Genomic DNA, 27,076 nt, shown 5'->3' with positions numbered 1-27,076 from the left:
ACTGGATCCACCGATGGGATCAAGAACATTTTTTGAGTAATTTTCATCATTTTATTGTCTCTTTTGAGGGGAGGGATGCTGGGGGTCAAACTCAGGACCTTGAGTATGGTAAGCAGGTCCTATTCCACTGAGATACACTACCAGTTCTGTTATCATTTCCCCCTCCCCCCATTGTGGGGAATTGAACTCAGGGCCTTGTGCTTGCCTAGCTACTGAGCCATATTCCCAGCCTCTCATCTTTTTTCCTGAACTGTTTCAGTTGGGATTTAAACTCAGGTCTTGAACTTGCTTGTCAAGCACTCTTACCACTGAGCCATGCCTCTAGTCCTTCTTTGCACTGGTTGTTTTTGAGTTAGGTTCTTATTTTCTGCTTGGGCATGCACCCAGGATGTGATATACCTATATGTCTTCCCATCATAGCTAGGATGACAGGTGTATATCACCAGTATCAGCTCTGTTCAAGAATAGGTCTAATGAATTTTTCTGTCTGGGATGGCCTTGAGCCATGATCCTTCCAATCTTAGCCTCCCAAAGTAGTTAGGATTAGAGATGTGAGCCCCTGGTGCCCTATTTTCTGAGAACTTATTCATCTCTTGTTTAATTCCGTTAAAAACAACAAAAACACAACTGTTAATGGAGCTAGGTACTGAGTGGCTCATGCCTGTAATCCTAGCTACCCACGAGGCTGAGAACTTGAGGATTGCAGTTCAAAGCCAGCCCAAGCAGGAAAGTCCATGATGCTCTCTTTATCTCCCGTTAACTTGCAAAAGGCAGAAGTAGAACTGCGGCTCAAGTGATAGAACACTATCCTTGAGCAAAAAAAGCTCAAGGACCATATCGTGCCCTGAATTCAAGGCCCAGGATTGGCACTAAAAACCAAATCAAACCAAAACAACAACAACAAACTTGTTTGAAAATCTCTTTTGTGCTAGGTATTTTGCAAGGCTGTAAATTTATACAAAAGTAAGACATGCCCTGTTTTTAAGGTTCATTCAGTCTTGTATGTTTCTTTGTGTGTGAAGAGGAGTTCAGTGCAGGAGGCATGGTAGAAAGAGTGCATTGTGATAAAAATATACACACTCAACTTGTTCACATGCTTTCACATGTTATAAATGAAAAGATCCTTTAAAATGATTGAATATGGGGTTGGGAATATGACTTAGTGGTAGAGTGCTTGCCTAGCATGTATGAAGCCCTGGGTTGATTCCTCAGTACCACGTAAACAGAAAAAGCTGGAATTGGCGCTGTGGCTCAAGTGGTAGAGTGCTAGCCTTGAGCAAATGAAGCTCAAGGACAGTGCTCAGGCCTTGAGTTCAAGCCCCAGGACTGGCTTTTTTTTCCTTTGGAAGCAGAGCTGAGATAATGGAGCTGTACTTACTGATGCATCCTTGGGCTTGCTAAAGCTTGCTCAGGTGAGGAATTTGTTTGGGGAGCCTTTTACTTGCTCTTCCAGTTAATTGTCAGCATCTACTTGCCAAACACCATGCAGTACTATCTTGCCTGTTACCCACTGAAGTCTCCACCTAGCCCCTTAGCAGAATGCATTTCTCACATCTTATTAAGAATGTGAGGCCAACTCATGAACTTTTTCTTTTTCTTTATTTTGTCAGTCATGGGGCTTGAACTCTGTGCCTGGGTGCTGTCCCTAGCTCAAGGCTAGTGCTCTACCACATAAGCCACAGGTCCACTTCCAGTTTTCTGGTGGTTAATTGAAGGTAAGAGTCTCACAGACTTTGCTGCCCTGGCTGGTTTTGAACCTCGATCCTCAGATCTCAACCTCCTGAGTAGCGAGGATTATAGACATGAGCCACCAGCACCTGGCTTATTCTTTTTTCTCACAACCTATTTTCATGTCCCCTGCCACATTTGATTTCATTCATTTCTTTTTTTTTAAAATGCTACTAGGAGTTTTTTTTTTTTTTTTGTTTTTTTTTTTTTTTGTTTTTTGCCAGTCCTGGGCCTTGGACTCAGGGCCTGAGCACTGTCCCTGGCTTCTTTTTGCTCAAGGCTAGCACTCTGCCACTTGAGCCACAGCACCACTTCTAGCCATTTTCTGTATATGTGGTGCTGGGGAATCGAACCCAGGGCCTCATGTATATGAGGCAGGCACTCTTGCCACTAGGCCATATCCCCAGCCCCGCTACTAGGAGTTTTGACTCAGAGTCTTCAGCTTGCTAGGCAGGTGCTCTACCACTGGAGGCATACCTTTATTCCTTTTTTCTTTGTGTGTATATATGTGTGTGTGTGTGTGTGTGTGTGTGTGTGTGTGTGAGAGAGAGAGAGAGAGAGAGAGAGAGAGAGAGAGAGAGAGAGTCTTAGATTTATGCCTGGGCCATCCTGTACTGTAATCCTATTTATGCTTCCTGAGTAGCTGGGATCACCAGTGTATAGCAACATGTCCAGCTTTATTGGTTGAGGAGTCTTTGGAGGCTGAGATCTGAGGATGTGGTTTGAAATCAGACAAGGCAGTGAAGTGCATGAGACTTTTTTTTTTGTGGATTATGGGACTTGAACTCTGGACCTGCATGCTGTCCCTGAGCTCCTTAGCTACTGGCACCTGGCTCACAAGACTCTTATCTACAATTAATCACCAAAAAGCCAGAAGTGGATCTGTGGCTCAAGTGGCACAGTACTAGCTTGAGCATAAAAGCTTAGGAACAGTAGCCTCAGTTCAAGTCAGAGGACTGGCACACAAAAATAAAATAAAATAAGATAGAGAAAGAAATGTACTTCACAGGCAAAAACAACATAGAGACCAAAAATGAAAGGATAGAAATGAAGTACCAACAAAAGGAAGTAGAAAGCAGGTAGGAATAGCTATACTGATATCTGATGAAATAGATTTCAAACCGAAATTAGAAGCGATAAAAAGAAAATCACTATGTATTAATAAAGAGAACAATCTATCAAGAAGATATAATCATAAATGTGTATGCATGAAACATTAGTATACCTAATTTCATAATATAAATACTATTGAACAGAAAGAAAGAAACAGGTCTAGATACAGTTAAGAGTGGCTGATTTCAGCACTCCATTTTCTTTTTCTTTTTCTTTTATTTTAATTTATTTATTAATTGAACACAAATATTTTTGACAAGGTGTTGTGCAAAAAGGGTACAGTTACATAGTAGGGCAGTGTGTACATTTCTTGTGATATCTTACGCCCTGTTTTTCTTTCCCTTCTCTAGGTCAGGTAGACATATATACAATATACAATGTGTCAAGAACATATACAGTAGCCACGTGGCCAAGCCCAAGAAAATTCGCCTAGGGCTTTAAATGTAATGTCGATATTAGACAATATGTTGACAGTAGTCTTATATGAACGTACATAGCTTTTGAGCTATTGTATTCCACTGAGAGGTTGATTTTTGACCTTTATATGTTGAGTAGTTGTTTGGTTTTAGTTACATACTATTGGGTCGCTGCCCCAATCCTGTGGGAAATACCATTTGACTAGCAGTTTTTGGTTTCACAGACCTGGTCTCTACTGTCTCTCCGTCTCCCTTTGTTAACAGTCATATATCAGGGAGATCATGCCCCTTTGTTTTCTGTGTTCTAGGCTTGTCTCGCTCAACATTATTTGTTCGAGTTCTGACCATTTCCCTGCGAATAACAGTATTTCACCATTCCTAATCGCTATGTAGTATTCCATTGTGTAAAGGTACCATATTTTTTGGATCCATTCATCTGTGGAGGGGCATTTGGCTTATTTCCATATTTTGACTATTGTGTATTGTGCCGCGATAAACATGGAAGTACAAATGTCTTTTTGATATCTTGGGGTTTGCTGTTTAGGATAGATGCCTAGGAGTGGTATGGCTGGGTCATAGGGTAGGTCTATATTGAGCTTTTTGAGGAACCTCCATACTGTTCTCCAAAGTGGTTGTACTAATTTGTACTCCCACCAACAATGGAGAAGGGTTCCTCTTTCCCCACACCCTCTCCAGCATTTGTTGTTGCCTGAGTTCAGAGTATAGGCCATTCTAACTGGGGTGAGGTGGTATCTCAGGGTTGTTGCATTTCCTTTACTACCAGTGATGTTGAACATTTCCTCATATATTTCTTTGCCATTTTTATTTCTTCTCTTGTGAAGTCTCTCTTTAGCTCCTTTGCCCATTTCCTAATAGGTTTATTGGGCTTGGAGGGGCTTAGTTTTTTGAGTTCTCTGTAGATGACAGATATTAGGCCTTTGTCTGTTGCTGTGCTGGTAAAGATCCTTTCCCATATGTTTGGCTGTGTTTCTGTTTTGGTGGCTATGTCCTTAGCTGTGCAGAAACTTTTTAATTTGTAGTAGTCCCATTTGTTGAGTCTCTCCCCTATTTGTTGTGCCCCTGGGACTATATTCAGGAAATTCCTTCCTGTGCCTATAAGTTCTAGCGTCTTTCCTACTCTGTCCTTCATTAGTTTCAAGGATTCAGGTCTGATATTGAGGTTCTTGATCCATTTTGAGTTGATCTTGGTGCATGGTGATAGGCTTGGGTCTACTTTGAGTTTTCTGCATATAGCTGCTCAGTTCTCCCAGCACCAGTAGTTGAAGAGGCTATGTTTATTCCATTGTATGTCTTTAGCTCCTTTGTCGAATATCAGCTGACTGTAAGAGTGCAGTTTTATTTCTGGATCTTCAATTCTAATCCATTGGTCTTCCGATCTGTTTTTATACCAATACCAGGCTGTTTTTGTTATGATGGCCCTGTAGTAGAGCTTGAAGTCTGGTATTGTGATACCTCCTGCTCTGCTTTTTTTGCCTAGAATTTCAGCACTCCATTTTCATCAATAGATTATCCAAACAGAAAATTCAACAGTGAAATGTCAGAGTTAAACTGCATTGTAGGTCAAATGGACAGAGTTTTTATCTACAGAGTTTTTATCTGTCAGCTATGGAATACACAGTAGGAAGAAGCCCAGACTATAATAATTACATTATGTTAATGGATGACCTTGCCTGTTATGGAAGACATGGATATAAACCAGATTTTAATTTATGTTCTTTGGTAGGAGACACATCTATAGCATGTTTAAAATAATAAAAAGATATATTAGACAAATACCAAAAGAAATTGGCATAATAGCATTAATGCCAAACATGAAAGTATATTATTATCCACGAGAGGGTAGCATACAGTAATAAGTGGTTCAGTTTTCCAAGAAATGTAACCATTCTAAACTAGTATGAACCTAATAGAATCAACTCAAAGTATCATTAAGCAACATTTGTATAATTATTTTTATTAAGGAAAAATATTAAGAAATCTACCATCATAGGATTGCAGTAATTTCTCAACATACTAGATCAAGCAGATAAAAAATTACTAAAGATACAGAATACTTTAATAATTAGCAAGCTCACTTGTGAAGTTCTTTTTTTTTTCAAATTTTTATTATCAAACTGATGTACAGAGAGGTTACAGTTTCATACGTTAGGCATTGGATACATTTCTTGTACTGTTTGTTACCTTGTCCCTCATACCCCCCTTCCTCCTCCCCCTTTCCCTTTTCCCCCTGAGGTGTTCAGTTCACTTACACCAAATAGTTTTGCAAGTATTGCTTTTGTAGTTGTTTGTCTTTTTTTTTAATCCTGTGTCTCTCAATTTTGGTATTCCCTTTCAATTTCCTACTTCTAATACACGGTTTCCAATATACTCAGATAAAATTACAGAGATAGCGTAGGTACAACCACAGGAAGGTGATACAAGAACATCATCAATAATAGAAGCTAAGATACAGATGGGACATTAAAAGTAGTTACAACTGTGATATAACAATCGTTTCCATAACATGGAGTTCATCTCACTTAGCATCATCTTATGTGTTCATAAGGGTATAGCTATTGGGCTCTTGTGATGCTCTACTATGATTTGCCTAAACCTGTACTAATTATTCCCAATAAGGGAGACCATAGAGTCCATGTTTCTTTGGGTCTGGCTCACTTCACTTAGTATAATTTTTTCCAAGTCCTTCCATTTCCTTACAAATGGGGCAATGTCATTCTTTCTGATAGAGGCATAAAATTCCATGGTGTATATGTACCACATTTTCCTGATCCATTCGTCTACTGAGGGGCATCTGGGTTGGTTCCAGATTCTAGCTATGACAAATTGTGCTGCGATGAACATTGTTGTACTTGTGAAGTTCTTGCCTAGCATGTTCAAAGCCATGGGTTCTGTCTCCAGCACTAGGAAATAAAAAAGATCCAAGCTTGATCTAATAGTTATCTCTGGAATTATAGACCTAGCACTAGATAATTCATACTCTTTTCAGGGGCATGGAAAACTTGAGCAAAATGATTACATATGATTGTATACTAGATGAGAAAAAGCAAAGCTTAATAAATTCAATAAGTTGGTATCTTACAGATTATCACATATTCTGACCAGAGATGAAATAGAGTTGTCTACAGTTATCAACTCAATAGAAAATATTCAGAGTTTTGTAAGATGGTTGGTATAAAAATCAGTATATTGGGGCTGTGAATGTGGCTTCGTGGTAGAGTGCTTGCCCAGTATGCATGAAGCCTTTCGTTTGATTCCTCAGCTCTACATATACAGAAAAAGCCAGAAATGGTGCTGTGGCTCAAGTGGTAGAGTGCTAGCCTTGAGCAAAAAGAAGCCAAGGACAGTGCCCAGGCCCTGAGTTCAAAGCCCAAGGTTTGGCAAAAATAAAAATTAAAAAAAATCAGTATATTGAAGGCAGTTGTTTTCCTATACTCTAACAGATATTCACCAACAGAGACCATCATTTAAAAATTAAAAAATACCATCCATTCACTGTTACAACAAAAACTATGAATTGGGAAGATACGTATGTATCTTACATGTGTAAGACCTTTATGCAGGAAATTATAAAATAGAAAAAGGACTGTATGTGTTCAGCAATATCCAAAGTTTTAAGTACTTAGTTTCTCCACATGATTCTATATACATTTTAAACAAGTATATACTACAGATGTGACTGAAAGGAAGAGACAGGAATGAGACAATATTTAAAAGCCATTACAATAGTTTAGAGGAAAAGCAAAGAAGGCCCAAGATTAGCATTGTAGCAATGAGAATTGATAATTGGATGTAAAAAAATAGGAAAATCTGCTTGATTTAGCAATTTTATAAAAGTAGAGGGTGGGATAAAAATGACTGGTCCATCATGTCAGGAATGCAAAGATAAAATTAAACTAGGAAATCTAATAATATTCCTACCAAAAGGTCAAATTTAAAAGCAATATTCAAGTACATGTCTAAAAAATGTTTCATAAAATGCAGCTCATTTTTAATCAAAAACTCCAGAAAATAGAATTAGTGTGATACTACTTAATATAATAAACATCTATTTTAGAGTAACAATCAACAATCATATTGAAGGGTAACATACTGGATTTATTTCTATTACAACCAGAAATAAATGTCTGCCTACAGTTACCTATATTATTAAATACATTGTTCTGATAGTTATGGCGAAAACCTAACAATTGAAGACAGCGTTTTCATCATTTGCAGCTAACCTAACAGTACTATAATAGAAGCTCTACAAATCACTTTACAAACAATAAGATATTAGTAAAAGTGCTATGAAGTGGCTGGGAAAAGGTTAATACATCCCAAATAAATATTTTAGTGTTTTAGTCTGAAAATGCCAGGCACTATTGGATACCAAAATGGATACAAACATGGGGGAAAACAGGCTTTACCTTGAGGAACTTTAAGAATTAATCTGCTAGATGCTGGTGGCTCATACCTGTCATCCTAGATAATCAAGATACTGAGATCTGATTTGAAGCCAACCCAGGCAGGAACGTCTGAGAGACTCTTACTTCCAATTAACCAACAAAACAAAAACAAAAACCAGAAGGAGCTGTGGCTCAAGTTGGTGGAGTGCTAGCATTGTATAGCTAGCCAAGGTAGTGTGTATCTCTGATAGCTTTAAACTCAGAGCTTAGATTTAATGCATTAATATTTACTTTCTGTTTACAATGCCCAAGTGCTACATGATGGAGCTATCTAAGAATAATAATGCTTATTTTTTCATAGTAACTCTGTATTACTTTCAATTCTTAAGAAGTGAAGGCATAGATAACTTTATGACTCCTCTCATTCAATCAAGTGAGAATGGAAATAATGTACTAGTTGAAATAAGATGACATTGACGAATATGGTGTTCTTGATAACAACTTGAAACTTAGTTATTATGACCAAATACCTCTTTTTTTTTTTTTTTTTTTTTTTTGTCCGAGACCAGGACTCAAACTTGGTATTTGACACTTTCACTCACTGGCAGGTGTACTCCCACCTGAGCCATGCCTGCAACTCCCCTCTCCCCATATGTTCTCTTAATAACACTCTCATACACACATGCAGGCAGCATCTGTTTATTGAGCAAGTCTACTATGTCTATCAGGCATTAATTTGGGTGCACAGATGAAGCCGTGAATGAGGCAGAGCCATCTTTCATAGAGGTGGTAATGGCAGAACCAGTTGCCAAGATTTGGATTTGGGTGCTTCTGTCACTGACTGAGCAACACAACTTGTCAGTTCCTTCTGTGTAAAAATAGAAGATTAGACTAGGACCTTGTGAAGGGCTTTAGTTCCTTCAAAAGTCTGAGTCAGTAATTTGGCAGAAGTCCCAGTTCTTTGAAAGACAAAGAAAAGACAAGTCTGGAAATGGGTATTTTTCAGTTAATCTTTAGTTTCTTGGTTCTCTTATTTCCTACTCCTTCTAACAGCAGAGAATTAGACCTCATTCTGTTGTGTTTGTAATTGAGGTGGGTTTTAGAGTGTGTGTCTAGGTTTGGATTTAAGTTATACTGTGGTGTTCAGTCAAAATTTTATCATTTTGTAATGGTGTTATTTGTTCAGAAACCTTGAAGTCCAATATGTCTTACTTGATTCTTTGATAACCTCATCATCCACAGAAATACTTAAGTTGATGAGGTTAAGTTTTCCTTTTTAGGCTTTTCTACACTTTCCATGTTTTCTTTTTCTTTTCTTTTTTTTAGTCAGTCATGGGGCTTGAACTCAGGGCCTAGGTGCTGTCCCTGAGCTCTTTTGCCCAAGACTAGCACTCTACTACTTTGAGCCACTGCACCACTTTTGGTTTTCTGGTAGTTAATTGGAGATTAAGAATCTCATAGATTTTCCTGCTCATGCTGGCTTTTGAACTGCGATCCTCAGATCTCAGCATCCTGAGTAGCTAGGATTATAGGTGTGAGCCACCAGTCAGTTATAGAGCTTGGCCATGTTTTCTCTAGTTTATTAAAATTTTAAGTATAATTTTGTTGTTAGATTAAGGTATGGTACAGAGAGGTTAGCATCTCATAAGTCAGATAATGAGTGGACATGTTTATTTTAATCACCAGAAAAGAATTTAAGATAACTAAGAAAAGAATGTCTCTCTTCTATTTCTTTCCCTCCCTCTCCTACTTTTTTATCCCTTGCTGTGCAAAGGATTGAACCAGGCCTTACGCATTTATTTCTCTTATTTTGTATGGTAACATCTCTCAACTGGTTCTCATACCTTAATTTTTTTCTTGGGTTTTCTGCTTCTTTAAAACCCTCATTGTTTCCTGTGACCTGCCAAGAACATTTGTCACCTGCAGCAGCCTTTACCTCTTGTCTTCAGCCTTGGGGTTTGAAGTCTGGGTCTGGCCTCTGTCCCTGAGCTCTTCAGCTCAAAGCTAGTACTCTAGCACTTGAGCCACAGCACCACTTCTGGTTTTCTGGTGGTTAATTGGAGATAAGAGTTTACTGAACTTTTCTGCCCAGGCTGGCTTTGAACTGGGATCCTCAGATCTCAGCGTCCTAAATAGGTAGGATTACAGGCATGAACCACTAGCACCCGGCTTCAGCCTGCCTTTCCATCTCATCATTGGACTTCCCTCTCGACAAAATTTCTTATGAACCCTTGGCATATTGTTCTGAACATATTGTTCTCTTGTGTGTGTTCTCTTAACATATGTTCTTTTAGAATCCTTGGCCTCTTGACTCCAGTGTATCAGAAATTTTGTTACCCCCCGCCCCCCACTGTTGCTCCCACCTTCCTGGGTGCTTGTGGCAGCCTCCTGCCTTCCTGATGCCATTCTGCCACTGTCTTCTCCATTGTAGCAACATTGGATTATGAAATCCTCCAGTTGCCTACCTCATTCACAGTAAATGCCAGTTTTGTGTGACTTAGTCCTTCCTACTTTGACCTTGTTTCACTTCCAGCACTGGCTTTGTTGTCCTTCCTCAGTCATATCTCACACGTGTGCCCCAATGTCTGCATGTGCTGTTCTCTCTCTAGAATGCGTTTCCCTCAGGTCTCTGCTCTGATGTGCAGTTTATCAGGGATACCTTCTCTGATCATCCTGTCTAAGATAGTGCACTCCCGGCCCTGCCCAATTACACTCCTTTTTGCTCATTTCCTTTTCTTCCAAGTATTTAATACCACCTGAGGAAGTGTGCACACCTGTGTTTGCTGTCTCTTTTCCCTGGAGTGTAAGCTGCTGAGGGCGGTACTTGTTTTGTTTACCTGTGTGTCCTTGTTGCCTCTGAGAACTTTGTCTCTTCCTGTCTCCTTTGGGTTTCAAGTTTCATCTCTCTGTTGGATAATTGCTATTGTAATTAGTATTTTCAACTTTTTCATTGGAAATAAAATCAACCATCCCTTAGCTCTGGATCTTCTTATTTGCCTTTTCCCCCTTCCCTTCCTTTCAAGTTTCTTAAAGGAATAGAATGTATTTGTCACCTTCCCCTCCCCCATCTTGGTTCTTCCCTTGGTCCTTTGTCACAAGACTTCTGTCTCCAGTGTGCCAACAACACTGCTTTCATACACATAGGTTTCCAACTATGGGAAATAAGGTTTGTTCTCACCTTACTTTTTCCTTGTGTTACTGATTATTCCCTGTTGAGATTCTCCCTGAAGTTTTCCTTTTCCTACTTTCTCATCCTCATCATTGTGTCTGTTGGTTTCTCCTCAATGCCTTACATAGGCATAGGTAAGCATCCCAGAGGCTCGTCCAGACCTGTCTTCTTGATTTACTTTGAATCCTCTCTCCATTGACTGCATCTTTCCCATTTTTTGGTGGGGGGGGGGGAGTGGGAGGTGCCAGTATGGTAGCTTGAACTTGGCTTTGCACCCAATGTTTTTGCTTATGGTTGGTGCTCTACCACTTTAGCCACATCTCTAGTCAGGCTCTTTGCTGGTTGATTGGAGATAGAGTCTCTCAGACTTTTCTTCCTGGGTTGGATTAGAATCATGGTCCTCAGATCTCAGCCTCCAAGTAGCTAGGATTACAGGCATGAGCCCTTGGCACCCAGTTCTCCCATGTTCTTAACCACCCTTTCAATACTGATGACCCCATACCTCTATATTTGCCTAGACTTTTCTCTTGAGCTCTTGGCTTATATTTGTCTCCTTGTGGACATGTCCAACTTGGTGGCAGAATCATGGGCATTAACCCCTTTCTCCAAGCACAAAACAAGGAGCAGTTAATTCTCCATAGCTCCCTACCTTGGTAATGGCCCAGTCTGTCAGTGCTACCAACAATTGGGAGCCATTCTCAACTTCTTCCTCTCCTAACACTGCTATGTCTAAATGGGCACCTGCTGTCACTCACAAAGCTCTTCTGAATCCATTTTCTGTATTTTCCTTGCCATAATTTAGGCCTTCATCACTTCTTCATTTATAATATTGTCCTTAATAGACTCTGAAGCCAGATAGCATATATTCTAACTTTTAAATTTTATTTTACAATTTTAACTTATTAAAAAAAAACAAAAACAAAATCTGAGCTGGGTATGGTAGCTCATGCTTGTAATCCTAGCTGCTTGGGAAGCTGAAGTCAGAAGGATTGAGATTCAGGGACAATCTGGGCAAAAAGTTTAAGAGAACTCATCTCAGTCAATAAAAGGCTTTGGCATGGTAGTATACACTTGTCATCCCAGCTTTGTGGAAAGTTTAAATAGGAAGATGTTGGTCCAGGACTGCCTGGGCAAAAAGCAAGACTTTATCTGAAAAAAAAAACAACAACAACAAAAAAGTAAAAACGGTGGGCATATATTTTAAATGTCAGAGCTCTTGCCTAGCAAGCACAAAGCTCCGCATTCAAACCAAAAAGAAAAATGTTTTTGGTGCTAGGATTGAGCCCAGGGCCTTGAACATGCTAAGCACATACTTTGCCACTGAGTTACACCTCCAGCCCCTAAGGGAATTTCTTTCCCTAACTCATCAGTACTGGAGACTGAATCCATGGCCTGGTGCTTTCTGGTCAGTATTCTACCACTTGAGCAATGCCTCCACCCAGGGGATTTTCTTGGTATGTATTATATATCTGTGTGTGTTGCTAAGGATTGAACCCAGAACCTCACATCCACTACACAGCCAGTCTATGTTTTAGTGATGGAGCTGCCACTTGGTAGTTTTGTAACCTTGGCCAAGTTTCTTCCTTCCTTCCTTCCTTCCTTCCTTCCTTCCTTCCTTCCTTCCTTCCTTCCTTCCTTCCTTCCTTCCTTCCTTCCTTCCTTTCTTTCTTCCTTTCTTTCTTTCTTTCTTTTCTCTTATTTATTGTCAAAGTGATATACAGAGAGGTTCATATGTTAGGCCTTGGGTACATTTCTTTTTTTTTCTTTGCCAGTCCTGGGCCTTGGACTTGGGGCTTGAGCACTGTCCCTGGCTTCTTTTTGCTCAAAGCACTCTGCCACTTGAGCCACAGTGCCACTTCTGGCCGTTTTCTATATATGTGGTACTGGGGAATCGAACCCAGGTCTTCAGGTATACAAGTCAAGCACTCTTGCCACTAGGCCATATTCCCAGCCCTTGGCCAAGTTTCTAACTTCTCTGTGCCTTAGTTTCCTCATTGTAGAACTGGGAATAATAACTTGTGAGGACCGAATTGTTTGTCCTGGTATGTTTTGTTTGTTATTTCTCTTGTTTCTTATTTCTCAGCAGTCACCAACCTGAGCCCCATGCTGCTGCTCTCTTGCCTTCTACTTTCCACTTAGGAAACACTAGCCATCCTGCCACAGGGTCAGCTTTCAGAAATGGACTTGGGGTCACAACATTCCTGTTAATAGTTTCTCAGTGGCTCCCCATTGTCTGACCACTGCTTATCTCCATTATCCCTCTTCTCTCACTGATAGAGCAATAGTAAATCATTGGCAGTTTTCCATAAATGCCACAGTCTTGCATGCCATAGCATCTTTGCACATGCTACTTCTTCACTTGAAGTACCTTCCCTTTCCTATTTTTTGGATGATCCTTGAAGGTCATGTTTAGATCTACTTTGGAAAACTGGCCTCACATGTAGAGTTGAATACATCCCATAATGTACTGAAATGATTTGTGTCCACATCTGTGTGTGTGTGTGTGTGTGTGTGTGTGTGTGTGTGTGTGTGTGCGTGCGTCCTGGTCCTAGGGCTTGAACTCAGGGCCTGAGTGCTATCCCTGAGCTTTTTTGCTCAAGGCTAGCATTCTACCATTTGAGCCACAGCTCTAGCTTTTTTTTCTTTTTTGTAAGCCAGCTATGGCTGGCTTCAAACTGCTATCCTCATGTCTCAGCCTCCTGAGGTGTTTTTTTTTTTTTTGCAAGTCCTGAGGCTTGAACTCAGGGCCTGAGCACTGTCTCTGACTTCTTTTTGCTCAAGACTAACACTCACTTGAGCCACAGTGCCTCTTCTGGCCTTTTCTGTTTGTGTGGTGCTGAGGAATCAAACCTAGGACTTCATGCATGCTATGAAAGCACTCTACCACTAAGCCACATTCCCAGCCCCACCTGCCTGTCTTCTTGACCTTCAGTCTGACCTTCATGATGGTGGGGCTACAGCCTCTTCCTCTACTGATGTATGCTTTTTGCAATGATTGTCACAGAGCAGACACTCTCTATTTGTGTTGAATATGTAGTCAAGGCAGAGGCGTTTACTAAGATTTCTGTACTGAATTCTTTAAATCTCTACAGGCTGCAAGAATTAGTTGATCGAGTGCTGGAACGCTTTCAAGCATCTGGACTAATAGTGAAAGAGTGGACCAGTGTGAAACTGCACGCCACAGTCATGAATACACTATTCAGGAAAGACCCCAATGGTAAGACCTCATAGAGCTGCAGTGTGGTTTTAAGCAGTAGGTTTAAAGAGAATGCCTAGCCAAGTGCTGGTGGCTCCTCCTGCAGGAGGCTGAGATCTGAAAATCGCCATTCAAAGCCAGCCTAGACAGACAAATCTGAGAGACTCTCACCCCCAATTAACCAGCAGAAAGGTGTAACTGGAGGCAGTACCTCAAGTGGTAGAATGTTAGCCATGAGTGAAAAAGCTGAGTGAAAGCATAGGGTTCCTGATTATAAGACGCCTCAGTACCCACACCAAACAAAACAAAACAAAACAAAAACACCAAGAATGGCTATGAAACAGCAGCCTTTAGATCCATTAGTGTATATTGACAAATTTAGTAGAACTGGATTGAGACTAGCTGGCGTGGGCTTTGGCTTTCAAGTCTTTTATTTCTGTCACACGTAAGGTTGACAAATTTAGCAAATAAAAATATAAAATGAGTGCTGGGGGTGTTTCTTAGTGGTAGACCTCTTGCCTAGTATGTATAAGGTATTGGCTTCCATCCCTATATATGGCTAGCCTGGATTGTGATACTCCTAACTACACTTCCCATGTGGCTGGGAATATAAACAAATGCCACTATGCCTGGCTTCTTTGTTGAGAAGGAGTCCCTTTAGATTTTTTGCCCAGGCTATCCTCAAACTGCAATCTTGCCCCCCTCTCTCTACTTGGGATTTTAGGTGTTAGCAACCACACCTAGCCTGCAATTGGAGTCTTTGGCTGCCGGGCTAGATTTACCTCCCCTGGGTCCGGGGATGCCAAGATTACTCTCTCTCTCTTAAGTGTGTTCCCCTTTTCACCCTTTCCCCTGGGCGCCTGACCTACGGGAGCCCAGGGTTGAGTGATGGGGACACAGGTAAGCCTCGGTGCACGTGGCTGAATGAGACTCCTCAGGCCCTTCAAGAAAGACACTCACAGACGCATGGGAGTCTCGGAGAAGACCTCATGGGCGTTCTGATTTATTCAAATGAAGGGGCCAAGAGATATACTCCAAAGGCAGGCACAGGAGAGCGGCCCCTGATTGGTCCCAAGGGGCCCCTGGTTGGTCCCAAGGGCTGTCCCTCAAGTGATGTCAGGGGACTTCCTTTGTGGGCGGAGACCCAGCCCCCCAAGGGTTGGGTTCTGGGGTCCCCGGCCATCAGACACGTGCTTGACCCCAGGGGCAGGGGCGGCCTTGCTTCTCTTCTGGTTGTAGTCGGAAGGTGGGAGGGACTACCTTCCGCAGCCCCAGGCCTGGGGGAAGGGCAGCGTCTCTAAGGGAGCCCTAGTTGCCCTTCCCCCCTTAACGCCAAGCTAAATCCCCAACATTTGACTAAGAGAATACTTCTCACTAGAGAAATAGTTCTATAGTTACCCATATATATAGCTAGCTAAAGGTCAGTGTTGACTTGGTCCTTCAGAACTGTGTAATTAAAGAACATACTCAAAGGTGGAAGTAGGAATATTTTTGAAGTAGTAAGTCAGTAGTCAGAAAAGAGTTGGTATTTTAGAAAATATTCTGAAAGTTAAATAATTCTTAAGGATATTTTGAATTTTCTGCTCTCTCTACTCTTCCCTGAATTGTGTTTTTACTTAAAAAGGACATAAAACGGTATGTTAGGTTTTCTGTTTTGTTTCCATTTCCTTTGACATTCCTCTCCTCACTGTCCTCTACGAACATCTGTAGGGGATGTGCAACCTAAATAACTCACAAAGCTAGAACACTGCTTTGATTAGGTCAAGGTCATTGATTCTCTGAATTCCTTTGTGCAGTGTCTGTAAGGATAACTTTGATTGAAGTAAAGGAGCCTTTAAAATTTTAGGGGTGGGGGAAATCCTTAAATGTACTCAAAGCCTGGTGGCCAGCAGTTTTGACTAATTAATATGGAAATGTCTGAGTACTTTTTTTACATATTTAAAATTGTGTATAGCTTATCTTTGATTCATAAATGGCAAGGAACCCTTTCTTTGCTTTATTTAATTTTAATTTGTTGATGGTACTGGGCCCTTGAACCTGGGCCTTGAGCCTGCTAAGCAGGCATCTTACCACTTAATCCATACCCCCTGTTCTATGGAGATCACTTAGTCTTAATGTCTGATTTTGTAAAGGGAAAACTGAGATCCATAGAAGAGAAGTAATTTACCTAAGAGTGCAGGTGGGTCCAGGCACTGCTGATGGCTCACATCTGTAATCCTAGCTACCCAGGAGGCTGAGATCTGAGGATCACAGTTCCAAGCCAGTTCAGGTAGGAAAGTCTGTGAGACTCTTATCTCCATTAACCAAAAGCCAGAAGTGGATCTGAGTCTCAAGGGGTAGAATACTAGCCTTCAGCAAAAAAAGCTCAGGGACAGCACCCAGGATGGCGTGCACACACACAGACACAGACACAGACACACACAAAGAGAACATAGCTATGGTTAGTCCCCGCAGCGAGTACTTGGAGAATGCTGAAGGAATAAGAGTGAGTTGGTGGCAGCGGGGCTGAAGACTGAGCTCTGGATTCATAGCCTGCTGTCTTTCCCTTATTGTGCCACTTCCTGGGTAGTTCATGAAAATGTGGTTAAGCAGTATCTGTATATCTATAGAATCCTAAGAGAATACAGATAAATAACAGGCTTCCATTCTAACATTGTGTTTGTAATATTTACAGCTGAAGGCAGGTACAATCTCTACACTCCAGATGGCAAATACATTTTCAAGGAAAGAGAATCATTTGATGGTCGAAACATTTTAAAGGTCAGTCTGAAGCAGATCGTTTGGAAATCCTATGGCCTGGGACCCAAATAAGGGAGGAAAACAGGTTCTACCTTTAATGATAGGATATATTTTTATCATGCTTTCAGGAGGATCATTGATTGAAAGGGCCATTCAAAAATTTTAATGTTCTAAAAAAAGAATCCTCTTGACTCTGTTAGACTTGGCATTTCTAGAGTACTTAAAATTGGTGATTTAAGAAGCAGTGACATATCCTAGCCACTTGTATCCTAGGAATAACTTGATTTGGTGAATTCTACTTTATTCTTACCTCTGAAGGTTTGAGTTTGCATTTTTTTAAAGTGAAAACGAATTGTGTCTTGTTCTAGCAGATTTTCCTTCTCACTCACAAAGTCATTCTTCAAGGTCGCTTTATATTCTATTTTTACTCTGGAGCAGTCCATGCCCTAGAAAAGTAGATAGTCCACTTCTGACTTGATGCCTTGCTTTTTTATGTTGCATTAATCTGTGAAATTTAAATACAAGGGCCTCTTCAGTTTTGCATTTATCTCCCTCCTACACACTACATTTTGTTAGAGCCATGATTTATTTCTCTCTGTCAGGTTAATGGGCCATTGTTCCCCTCGGCAAGGAGGAACACATTTGATACCAAGGGGCAGGGTTTGGATTCTTCATTTGTTTTTGTGATGGTTTAGTCAAAGGTTTTCAAGGGTGTTTTTCAGAGGTGGAGAAGAGAATGTTCATATAATAACATCAGAATAAGCTTTAGCTTCAGAAATTCTTGTTCTCTTTCCTTTCCTACCCATCTTCCATTCCCTTATCTCCTCCCTTTGTAGTTCTCTTGAACATGTGTCACTTGACTGCCATCGTCTTTCATCTGTGATGTCACTCTTGAGCAGCTGTGAGTTCTTCCACTGATCCCACAGGCCTGTCACTCAGTAGGCATTCAGCACTCACCTTGCCAAGCTGTGCCAAGCTACTTTGATTCCCTTCTTGCCTTGGTGTTATCCTTCTTTTTCAGTGTTCTCTCTCCTTCTCCCTCCCACCCCTTTTCTGTCTTTTATTCATTCATTTATCTCACCTGGGATCTTGCTACACTGTTCAAACTAGCCTTGCATTTGGAATCCTGCTTCCATCTCCCAAGTAGCTGGAGTTAGAGGTCGCACCACCATATCTGGCTAGTATCTTATTGTCTGTGAAGTCACTTTGGGTGTCAGTGGCAGCTACTAATGAATTCAGTTACAGTTGACTTCACTGTTTATACCTGGCTACAGTTTCTGTGTGATATTAACTTTTCTCCTCATGGGAATTTTCTAATACTCATTACTTTGCTTTTTATTGTTAATTTGATTAAGATAGAAAATAGTTTGAAGGGGGAAAGAAATATTTAGAAATGAGTTAAAGCTAGATTTTAACATGGAATGAAAATGAAAGTCCAACGGCATGTCTGCTGAAGTGAGATGTGAAAAATGTTGGTTGTGGGGTAGCTCTGTCAACAGTATGGACCCTCAGTTGAGGGTGTTTTTCTCATTCTAGCTTTTCTTTAAAGATGCTTTTTTTCTTGTGCTGGGGAAGTAGCTTTGCAGTGAATCCTTGCTTAGCATCTTCAAGGCCCTGCTCAATAGAGCAAGAAATGCTGGAAAAGGGTAGAGGGGAAGGTGTTTTTTCTTCTTTTAAATTCCCTGAACACCCCTTGCCCCCCATAGTATGAATGTGGCGCCCTCTAGTGTTGGCCAGCACTGCTATACCAGTAGTACCCTTCCTAATTCATACCTATTCAGCTTTAGAACTGGGCCCCAGTGAGGTATTGGAGACATTTATAACTGCCTACTTTAATCTCTTAACACAAGATCTACTTTGGTTAAAGTGACTGCCAGGTAAAAAAGTACTAAAGAAGATTCAGCATTGTTGATACTGTCTCCTGTCAGGTAACCCAGGTAGAGATCATTGACTGTCAGTCTGGGCACATTTATTTGAACTGGCATAATGCCTGACTAAAACTTTCTTATAAATGGTGAGGCAATTGGTGTGGCAGTTAGTCTAAAACTGATGAAAAAATCTGGGGAATCACTTAGTGGTAGAGCACATGCTTCGAATGAACCAGGCCCTGGATTTGATCCTCAGTACAAAACAGAAGCAAATACAAACCAGACTTTTGTAACATTATACTCATGCTAACAGAAATGCCTATTGGCTACACACCATCTTCCAGACCATGTGCCCTCGTCAGAGGAGACAGTCAGATGGCACAGTCTCCAACCTTCAGCAGCTCATGTCTTTGAGGGCTACAGGCAGTAAATGGCAATTACAGTATAAGATAGGGGGCCAGTTGTAGAAGAGAGGTGCTTTTGAACAGCAAGAAAAAGTGTCGTTCAGTGTAATCTATCCTATTTTCCAGCTTAGTCATCAGTTACAAAAATACCATCTTTCACCTAAGATTGGTCAAGGGAATTAAGTGATTTTAAAAAGAATAAAGATAAACTTCAGGTTGTAGCAGTTTACCTCTGCCCCAGCACACAAGGCAAGAGCTATATTTGGAAAGTGACTATACAAGACCACCTTGTGGGATTACTACAAATTATCAGTCAGAACATGGCAACCATGACCTCTGAAACACTTGAAATAAAAAGAAGGATTTAGAAAAACAGCGGTATATGTATATATGTGTGTGTATGTGTATGAATATGTATGTATAGTTTTATACCAGATGAGGTTATTATTGTAAAAATGAATAAAATCGAGATCACTAACAAGCTAGGAACTGACTTGGAGTAAACAGAAAGGTTAAGGCACTGGCCTTTGAGGAGCCGGAGCAGGTGTGTGCAGCACGTTCACAGCGGCGTGGGCTGGTTATCAAGAGTTGCTGGTGGTGGGAGGCAGCCTTGAAAAAAACCTGCTTCATCACCTATTCAAAGAAACAAAACAAGAAAAAAGCCATTGCTCATGGCTGCAAGAATGTAATGAGTAACTGCCAATTGCTGTTGTACTCCATGAGGAGAATCAGTCCTTTTGGCTCGGTGTAATGTGGTGTATTCTGGGTGCCTTGGTAAGGAAAACAACAACAACAAAACATCTTTCTAATGACTTTTTGAGGTAGAAACCCCGTTTTTCTTCTTTCTTTCTTCTTTTGAGAGTTGTCGCAGATATAATACAATAGTGTCTGGTTATTCCTAGTTAACATAAAGATTTTCTTTTCCTGGGAATGTCTTTGAAAGAAGAACTGACAATCACCCTTCTGTGTTACACAAAGCAGAAAAGGAGCAAACATGTTCAATTATTATTTTTTATGGCAGATTGGCATTTTCAAGAAGAAGAGGAATTATTGCAGATATCCTAGGCCAAATTAATAGGATGATGCCCCTTCAGAGTTTCCATTTCTGAGAGATAAAAACAAAGATGCTATTTATCAAACCATAGGCAGTGATGAACTTGTAGTTGGAGAAATTGGACTGACCTGCAGACATACTGTGGACAGTAACTGCTCCCTCACTAGCTGCAAGTACAGTGGCCTTTACCTGCTAGCTCTTGGAGAGAGAAAAGGAATGGTAGCAGGCTTGGAGACTTGTAAAGTGGCTATATGCAGCAGAGTCAGTTTTCCAAGGTCTGCTACTCAGCTAAATGAACCAGGGTACCACAGTTTTCCTGCTCAGCAGCATAGCTTCTCACTGCACAGCTAAGAGGAGGCTCACCATGCACTCTCCAGAGCAGGTAAGACAGCACAGATAAAGGTGGAGTCATGTTTGAGTGCAGGTGGAAAGTACTGCAGGTACAAAACATAGGACATTTCCTTTGATAACCTTTAAATTTAGAAAGACAACCAGGGGCTAATGGCTCATGCCTGTAATCCTGGCTGCTCAGGAAACTATAATCTGAGAATCACAGTTCAAACCCAGCCCAGGCAGACAATATGAGAGACCCTTCCCTTCAACTAAACAGCAAAAAGCTGGAAGTGGAGATGTGGCTCAAATAGTAGAGCAGCAGTTTTGAGTGAAAAAGCTAAGAAAGAGCTGAAAGTCCTGAGTCAAGCCCCAGTACCCTCCTCCCCCACAGAGACAGGGCATGATCAGTATTAAACTAACTGTAGCAGTCAGTCTTTGATACAGTCTCTGCCCCTTAGCACATTGAGACTTGAGATGTGGATAAGAGGCACTCAAGCATTTTACTCATTTCTGCTTTGGGCCTGTCTCTGTTCCTAAGAGCCTTTAAAAGGACAGTTGGAATGAATTTAAATAAGATCTTTATTTACTTTACTTGGAGACGTTTTGTTTTTATATAAGGGAAGTATATTTTTAAAACATGCTGTTGCTGGGCACCAGTGGCTCACCTGTAATTCTAGCTACTCAAGAGGTTGCGATCTGAAGATCACAGTTCAAAGCCAGCACAGGCAGGAAAGTCTGTGAAACTCTTATCTCATATTAACCAAGAAAAAAAAGCTGGAAGTGGAGGTGTGGCTCAACTGGTAGAGCATCAGCTTTGAGGGCAAAGCTAAAGGATAGCACCTCGGCTCTGAGTTCAAGCCCCAGTACTGGCACAAATGAACATACTATTTATTATTTTTGCTGAAACAGTATATATGCACAAAGCATAAATGTACAGTTTAGAAAATAATGATGAGCAGTATAACTACTGCCAGAGTCAGAAAGGAGAACAAGACCCCGTACCCCTCCCTGACCAGCTCCTCATTCAGTGTGTCCTAAGGTAACAAAAGCATATTTTTTTTAACATACTCAGTAGTGAGGCTTCTTTTTAAATTAATATTGGTTTCAAAGTATTAAAAGGTTGAAAGATAAATTTGTATCTGTTAGGGAAGAAAGAAGAAAGGTGAGATTTAGAACAATGTGGGAACTTAAAAAGTAACTCTTTGCTGTTTGGAAGGTGAAGTGTGGTAGGATTGTGATTCAGGGCAAGCAAAAGCAAAAAGTTAGTGAGACCCCATTTCAACTAACAAGCTGCACATGTCTATAATCCTAGCTATGTGTAATCCCTGTCCCAGGAAGAAACCTAAGACTCTATCTAAAAAAAAATAACATGCAAAAAGAGCACTTGCCTAACAAGCACAAAGCCCTGAGTTCAAACCCCAGTACTGCCAAAAATAAATAAGCCAAATGTGGTGGCACATGCCTGTAATCTCAGCATTTAGGAAGCAGAGACAGAAAGATTTCAAATTCAAGGCCAGCCTGGGCTCCATACTGAGGCCAAAAAGAAAGAAACAAGAAAACAGTTTTTAGAACAGTTTTAGGTTCACAGAAAAATACAAAGAAAATTACTGTATCCCCATAAATCATGTTCTACACAGGCATAACACATGCTTGCCCCCACCCCCACTTTTGACATCTGGCTCCATGTGGTACATTTGTTAGAGTCAGTGCACCTTCATTGCTTCATCATTAGTACCTGAAGTGCATTGGAGTTCGGTCTTGTACGTTGTCAGGATTTGAAGATGAGTGTATCATATAGACTCATTGCACTTCCCTACAAAATGACTCTATGCTTCCTGTTCATCCATTCCTCCCCACCTCTCCCCCTGACAGCTGCTGATCTTATCATCCCCAAAATTTTACCTTTTCTAGAATGTCATGTACTTGCAATCATGCTGTTTGCAGCCTTTTCAGACTGGATACTTTCTCTAGGCTTTGTGTGGCTTCAAAGCTCCTGTCTTTCAGTGCTGAATAATATTCCATTGTCAGGATGTTTCACAGTTTATCTGTTCACTTGCTGAGTGATATCTTAGTTGATTCCAAGTTTGGGAAGTTGTGAATAAAGGTATAAACAGGTAGGAACCTGTTTCTGTGTACACATAAGTTTTTGTTTTTAATCTCCTTTGGTTGTAAATACTACAAGGAGTTGCAAAACTGAGTCATATGTTAAGAGCAGTTTGTTGATTTTCAGTAATGGGGTTTGAATTCAGGGCCTCACATTTGCCAAACAGACTTTGTGCTTCTTGAGCCCTTACTACTGTATTTTTACACAAAAAAATTTTTAACTGCCAAATTGCCTTCCAAAGTGGTAGTAGCAGGCTAGACACCAGTGGTTCATACCTGTAATCCTAGCTACTCAGGAGTCTGAGGTTTAGAGTTTGAAGCCAGCCTACCCAGGAAAGTATCTGAGACTCTTCTCTTCAAATAACCTCCACGAAGCCAGAAGTGGATCTGTGGCTCAAGTGGCAGAGTGCTAGCCTTGAGCAAGGAAGTTCAGGGATAGTGCCCAGGCCCTGAGTTCAAGTCCCAGTTGCACACACACACACACACACACACACACACACACACACACACACACACACACACGGTGGTAGCTTTTTGCATTTCCACCAGCAGTGATGGAAAGCTCCTGTGGTCCCACATCATTATCACCATTTAGTGTTTCCATTGTTGGGGTTTTGACCAGGTAATGTTTATATGGAAACTTTTTTTTTGCCAATTCTGGGGCTTGGACTCAGGGCCTGAGCACTGTCCCTGGCTTCTTCTTGGTCAAGGCTAGCACTCTACCACCTGAGCCACAGCGCCACTTCTGGCCATTTTATATATATATGGTGCTGGGGAATTGAACCCAGGGCTTCATGTATATGAGGCAAGCACTCTTGCCACTAGGCCATATTCCCAGCCCATATATGGAAACTCTTTAATGACATAATGTTGCACATTTTTTCAGATAGGTATTTCTCAACTTCTTTGGTGAGGTCTCTGTTCAAGTCATTTGGCTACATTTTAATTGGTTGTTCTTTTTTTTTTTTTGCCAGTCCTGGGGCTTGAACTCAGGGTCTGAGCACTGCCCCTGGCTTCTTTTTGCTCAAGGCACTGTAGCAACAGTGCCACTTCATAAGTGGTGCTGAGGATTTGAACCCAGGGCTTCTTGTATACAAGGCAAGCACTCTACCACTAGACAGTATTCCCAGCCCCAGGTGGTTCATTTTTTTTTTTTTATTGAGCTGTTTTAGATTTTTTGTTATTTTGTTTTTTGAGACAAAGCCTTGCTAGCTCAGGCTGGCCTGGAACTTACCGTGTAGCCCAGGCTGGTCTCAGATTTACAATCCTCCTGCCTCAGATTCCCACAGCTGGGATTTCAGGCATGTACTGTGTTTAGATTTCTTATTAAACTGAGTTAACTGCATTTATTCGACAGTTCTTTATTGTATGTATTCTGCAAATATTTCTCATAGCCTGTGGGTTTTTTCTTTCCTTTCTCTCACTGTTCCCTTTTTTGTCTCTCACTCTTTTTTTTTTCCCAATTTTTATTATCAAACTGATGTACAGAGAGGTTATAGTTTCATATGTTAGGCATTGGATACATTTCTTGTACTGTTTGTTACCTTGTCCCCAGTCTTGGCGCTTTGAACTCAGGGCCTGAGCACTGTCCCTGGCTTCTTTTTGCTCAAGGCTAGCACTCTGCCACTTGAGCCACAGTGCCACTTCTGGCTTTTTTTTTTTCTTCTATATATGTGGTGCTAAGGAATTGAACCCAGGGCTTCATGTATGCGAGGCAAGCACTCTACTACTAGGTCATATTCCCAACTTGTCTCACTCTTATCTCTCCTATCTCTGTCTCTTGAGACAGGATCTTGCTGAATATCCCAAGCTGGCCTTGAACTTACCATTCTTCTGCCTCTAATTCTGGAGTGCTGGGATTATAGGTATGTGCCACTATGCCTTACCTGTTGTCTTAGTTTCTTGATACACTATTTCACAGAGTGACTCCCTCATGCTAGATCAGTAGCCAAAAGTCTCATAATTAAAAAAAAAGATATTTATGGGGGCTGGGAAGGTGGCTTAGCGGTAGAGTACTTGCCTAGCATGTATGAAGACCTGGGTTCGATTCCTCAGTACCACATAAACGTAAAAAGCCAGAAGTGGCACTGTGGCTCAAGTGGAAGGAAAAAAAAAGAACTGATGGCAAAAGAGGAGTGGCATTTAGATAGTCTTACTTGGGGAAGGGAAATTTTGCTTTTTGATGATATAGTTTTATTTTCCAGTTCATTATTCCGCTGTATTATTTGCTACTGTTGAAAATTCTTCTTAGTCACATTGCTGTTTGTATTTTTCTCTCAAAACTCAGAGTTCTTTGAAAGTCCTTGAGTGCCTACCTCTGAAAGTTCCATTAGGCACTATTAGGAAAATGAACAACCCTGCTTGGATGTAGGATAAAGCAACAGTCTCCTGATTTCCAGCAGCCATGTATTATTTTCACTTCCTGATACAGCTGTGACTATACTTTAAAAAAAAAATCCTTAGCTGGGTGCTGGTGGCTCACAACTGTAATTCTAGCTACTCAGGAGGCTGAGATCTGAGGATCATGGTTCAAAGACAGCTCAGGCAGGAAAGTCCCTGGGACTGTTATCTCCAATGAACCACTGAAAAGCCAGAAGTGGAGCTGTGGTTCAAGTTGTAGATCTCTAGCCTTGAGCAAAAAGTTTGGGGACAGCACCAATGCCCTGGGTCCAAGCCCTAGGACAGGCGCACACACACACACACACACACACACACACACATACACACACACACATACACGTACACACATGTACACAAAAAAATCCCATATTGTATACATGTGTGGAAATGTCCCAGTGAACCCTCCCATGTATATCTAATGTACACCAATAAAAATAGTGATAAATTAACAACAATGAACATTAATTAAAAACAGTAGAAAAATGAAAAAATAAAGTGTTCTCTGGTATGCACTAGTTAACTCAAAACATGAACATTTTCTTTTGTAGTTCCATTAATACTTCATTAGAAAAATACAATATTGATCTTTGAAGTAAATTGTGCTAATATTGTAATTAGCATAAAATGAAAGTAGGGAAGGAGATGGTGATGAGAATGTTGTCAAAATCTGGAGCTGTTACTTCGTGCTGTTAGATGAAGTGGCTCCTCTCCTTTGATGACTGTGAAGTAACACAAAGGGGGTCTGCGGTTGCCCTGTGAGCAGCTTGCTTGTTTCCAGCTGCAGAAGCATGCTATGTTTTAAAGAATCCAAGGAAGGGCCCTGGCTTTCAATACTTTGAAATAGTCTACTTAGTTCCATAGCTGCTTTCTTAAGGCCATTTCAGGGTTACAGGAGGAAGATTCAAATCCAAGCAGTATTTCAGCAGAACTTTTCCTCTGAATGTATTTTCTCTATTACTTTGCCTGAAAAGTGAAATCTTAAGACACTAATGAGGACACTCAAAGCTTCCGCTGTTGGGGAGGTGAAGCCATTGTTAAAATGAAACGAAACTGGAGCTGGCTGATTTGGCAGATCCAGCATCCATTCTGGAAAGATGCATTTCCCTATTTTCTCTTGCTGGGGTTTCAGCGTGGGCCTGTGCATTGACCATTCCTCCCTGCAGTGGTGCTGGATCTATGCTTAGATGCTCCTTGGTGAGAGAAAGAGAATAATTATTCAATCCCCTGTGATCTTACTAGTATGAACTATTTGGACAGATACTTGTTCCTATTGTATGAAGTATTTATTAGCCTTCATTTCTAGGGGTCTCTTAATAGTATTTTGGGTGCAGTTAACTAGGAAATGAGTTCGTTTATGGTAGTGGTGGTGGTTGTTTTTGAGGTAAGATCTCTCTATGTAGCCCAATCTGGCCCCAAACACATGATTTTCCTGCCTCAGTCTCCTAAGTGTTAGGTTTATAGGCATGCCTATTTTTTAATTGTTATAAAATATGCATAAGATTTACCATCTTAATCATTTTAAAGTAAATTTGATGGCATTAAGTACATTTACATTACCCATCACCACTATTTGTCCAGAAAGTTTTATCACCCCAGATGGAGACTGTATCCATTAAAAACAACAGTCATCTTCTTCCCTCTCTCTCAGCACCTGGTAACTACCATTCAACTTTCTATCTCTGTGAGTTTATATATTGTATGTAATGGAATCATGCATTTGCCCTTTGCTGTCTAGCTTATTTCACTCAGCATGTTTTCAGAGATCCTTCTGTGCTGTGGCATGGACCAGATTTCATTACTTTTAAGGCTGAACAATATTTCATTGTAGTGTAGATTTCAGATGTGTGAACAAACCAGTAACAGGATGCAAATCTGGACCCAGAGATGGCGACAGGGCACCTGTCCTCTTTGAAGCAGCCTGCTGTTGAGAGACAAAACTGAGTGAAAGCATGTTGGATAGGAAAGTTTTGTGCCAGCAGTTTCAGTGTTATTCCAGGTGTTGGAGGGCACTGATGGAGAAGGGCAGGTGAAGTGAGATAGTGCCACGAAGCCATGCCTTAAGAAGTGACACCATCTTTCCCACATCCCAGCTGTGAAACAGCTTAGAATTAATGCTCATGTGTGAGCATTATTATTACAAATTAAAA

The 27,076-nt window shown here is 40.8% G+C and overlaps 1 protein-coding gene and 1 long non-coding RNA gene across 4 annotated transcripts in view; one reads left to right on the top strand and one right to left on the bottom strand.

Moving 5' to 3' along the window:
• Ascc1 (activating signal cointegrator 1 complex subunit 1) overlaps positions 1 to 27,076 on the top strand; it is a 102,994-nt gene that overhangs the window by 59,091 nt on the left and 16,827 nt on the right. For all 3 annotated transcript variants that reach the window (XM_048338978.1, XM_048338979.1, XM_048338977.1), the window contains exons 8-9: positions 13,925 to 14,049; positions 16,703 to 16,788. In XM_048338978.1, the coding sequence (XP_048194935.1) occupies positions 13,925 to 14,049; positions 16,703 to 16,788 (211 nt within the window). The remainder of the gene's footprint in view (positions 1 to 13,924; positions 14,050 to 16,702; positions 16,789 to 27,076) is intronic.
• On the bottom strand, positions 844 to 21,754 carry LOC125346439. The gene is made up of 3 exons (XR_007209932.1): positions 21,626 to 21,754; positions 8,516 to 8,517; positions 844 to 905 (listed from the first exon to the last, which is right to left on the bottom strand). It is a non-coding gene; the product is annotated as an uncharacterized LOC125346439 (long non-coding RNA).

This window comes from Perognathus longimembris, chromosome 2, assembly GCF_023159225.1.
Source record: "Perognathus longimembris pacificus isolate PPM17 chromosome 2, ASM2315922v1, whole genome shotgun sequence".
Taxonomy (NCBI): Eukaryota; Metazoa; Chordata; class Mammalia; order Rodentia; family Heteromyidae; genus Perognathus; species Perognathus longimembris.
Note: the sequence above shows the minus strand (reverse complement) of the source record. Positions and strands in the feature narration are given on the sequence as shown.